The sequence below is a fragment of the Priapulus caudatus genome, unplaced genomic scaffold (genome assembly GCF_000485595.1).
Source record: "Priapulus caudatus unplaced genomic scaffold, Priapulus_caudatus-5.0.1 Scaffold1430, whole genome shotgun sequence".
Classification (NCBI taxonomy): domain Eukaryota; kingdom Metazoa; phylum Priapulida; class Priapulimorpha; order Priapulimorphida; family Priapulidae; genus Priapulus; species Priapulus caudatus.
Window position 1 is genome coordinate 30,089 of NW_014578491.1, and position 2,208 is coordinate 32,296.

The 2,208-nt window shown below is 42.1% G+C and overlaps 1 protein-coding gene across 2 annotated transcripts in view; it reads right to left on the bottom strand.

The window, feature by feature from the left end:
- Positions 1-2,208, bottom strand: part of LOC106816606 (non-lysosomal glucosylceramidase-like) — a 26,477-nt gene that overhangs the window by 7,352 nt on the left and 16,917 nt on the right. For both annotated transcript variants that reach the window (XM_014821227.1, XM_014821228.1), the window contains exons 12-13: positions 1,160-1,267; positions 575-726 (exon numbers count right to left, since the gene is read on the bottom strand). In XM_014821227.1, coding sequence (XP_014676713.1) covers positions 575-726; positions 1,160-1,267 — 260 coding nt within the window. The remainder of the gene's footprint in view (positions 1-574; positions 727-1,159; positions 1,268-2,208) is intronic.

Genomic DNA, 2,208 nt, shown 5'->3' on the forward strand with positions numbered 1-2,208 from the left:
CGTATTAAGCGGGTTCCGTATATTATATTAGCCTTAATTTGAAAAGAAAAACAATGGATTAGAAGGTGTGTACAAAGTGTTTTATATAGAAATGAATATACCGGGACAGAAAATGTCATGTTAGTAACAGCTAGGATTCTTGTATTATTGTCTTAAGTCAATATTTTACTAAAAGATTACTATGAATCGGGCCAGGATTTAGAGAAATCATCGTAGTCTCATCAGCGTAACGAGCGAATATGGCCGCCGGAGGCGGCCATTTTGCGAGTATATAATAAACAGAATAATAAATATTGTGGTTACTTAATTTTGTGGGCCGTGAATTAAGTGGGTGAAATAAAAACCTCTGTTTATTTCGAGCACAACGTGTTAGCAACGTTGGGGTTTAATTTAAAAAGACTCGGAGTCTAATTTAACCCCTCGGAGGCTATTAATGGCAATGAACAAAACAAAACGCTTAGCTGACACAGGATAACAGTGACAATATATATATAAATAGGGTGCATGCAACTTCAGTCAGGAAGTCAAGGAAACTTGCACACTGCAGCCCAGCTAATCAGCTAATCTGTCATACCTGCACAAGTGGCCACATGTCCACAAGAAGTTGTTTATCCTTTTGCAGCAAATAATCTCTGTATACTTGCAGGACGAACTTTAAGTTGAGATCCTTCCAGTTGCCAGTATCATGCACTCGGTAGCCATTCACCCTTTCCCATGGCTCATCATCTGTTGTAGAAATTCCAGCTCTTAGCATTTCAATAAATCATGTTAAAGACAGAATGTCCAAAACACATCAAGCCACTATCTACATGTTTGCGCAGTGTATAAATTATAATCAGTTGAAACTTTGCAGAAGGTGAACCCATGCTAGGATTACCAACTACTGTGTACGCTGTATATTTCGTGGTGGTTTAATTTTTGCGAATTTCGCGAACGCGTTCCTGACCGCGAAAATAACAAAATGTACGCGAAAATAACGACACACCGTTCTTCACTGATTCGGGAATTCACCGACCACGAAATTTACCACTCGCGAAATTGTCCGTCAGGTCTGAATTCGCGAAAAATATGGCGTATACAGTAAAACAGTTATCTATTTAATAATCAGTGTAGTAGTAATAGTCTGTATTCCATCTCTGCGGCACAGATAACCACTGACCTGGGTCACCCATGTCATGAGGAACAGCATTAGCAAGCTTCCTAACATCTGTATTTCCCTCAAAGAGGTGCAGGATAGACTCATCATCTGTGTACTGGATAACGGAAGCTGCGGAAAGACAATGAAATACCGCAATTATAACAAGTGCCGCGGAGCGACAGCGCTCATCTAACGTCTACTGCGGTGACTCTGTGGTGGAGTGGTGGGATTCTAGTAAACCCTGTTAGTCCCAAATGTGTTCACATACACTCGATATCACGCCGAAACGTGACTATGCACAGGGATGGTTCAGGAACTTCTCAAGATAGTTGGTTGGAATCGATTAATAAGGAGTTGCCGGCCACGGCTGCCGCGTCAGGGGTGGGGGGGGAAGGGGGGGGTCGTTTAAGTGTCTTCAGATTAAAGAATGGAAGCTCGCCCAATCAGTACCGTAGTAGCAAACAAGCTATTTGCAAGACAGAATAGCGTAAGCATGCGCACTCATGGCCTTTCCCACGCAAAGCCTACATGCTGCATAGAGGAGCTGCACCTGTAAAACCAATTACGCAGGCGAAAAACACACAGGACCGGCCACCCAGGACACTCACTTGGCATTGCATAACGTTACAAGTACACATAACTGACAGTACAGAATCGCATACCGGTGAAAGTAATACGATTTAAGAACAATAAAACTTCTTCCAACCATAATTTAGCCTTTTGAATTTCACGTCTGTTACAATTGGTAGCCTCATACATCGCAAATGGTAATAATGATTCTAAGCTAGCAAGCGCCGCAGTACAATTCTTTTTAAACCAGAGCAAGTAACAAATCCTCATGTTTACCCTCCTCTTAGGGTCAAAAGTTAGATCCCGGAGACTGCTACTAACTAACTATATCGCATGGTCCGCAGACGTAACATTTCAGTTGGACCTTTCAATAAACGGACCATCAAAATATGCGAAGGTCAGCCCGCTGAAACTAAAACAAGCTTTTTTCCAATCGCTCGTCAGACCATGTCCTCTACGCATAACAATGTCTAGTTCTCTGCAACAACAACAATCGAGGA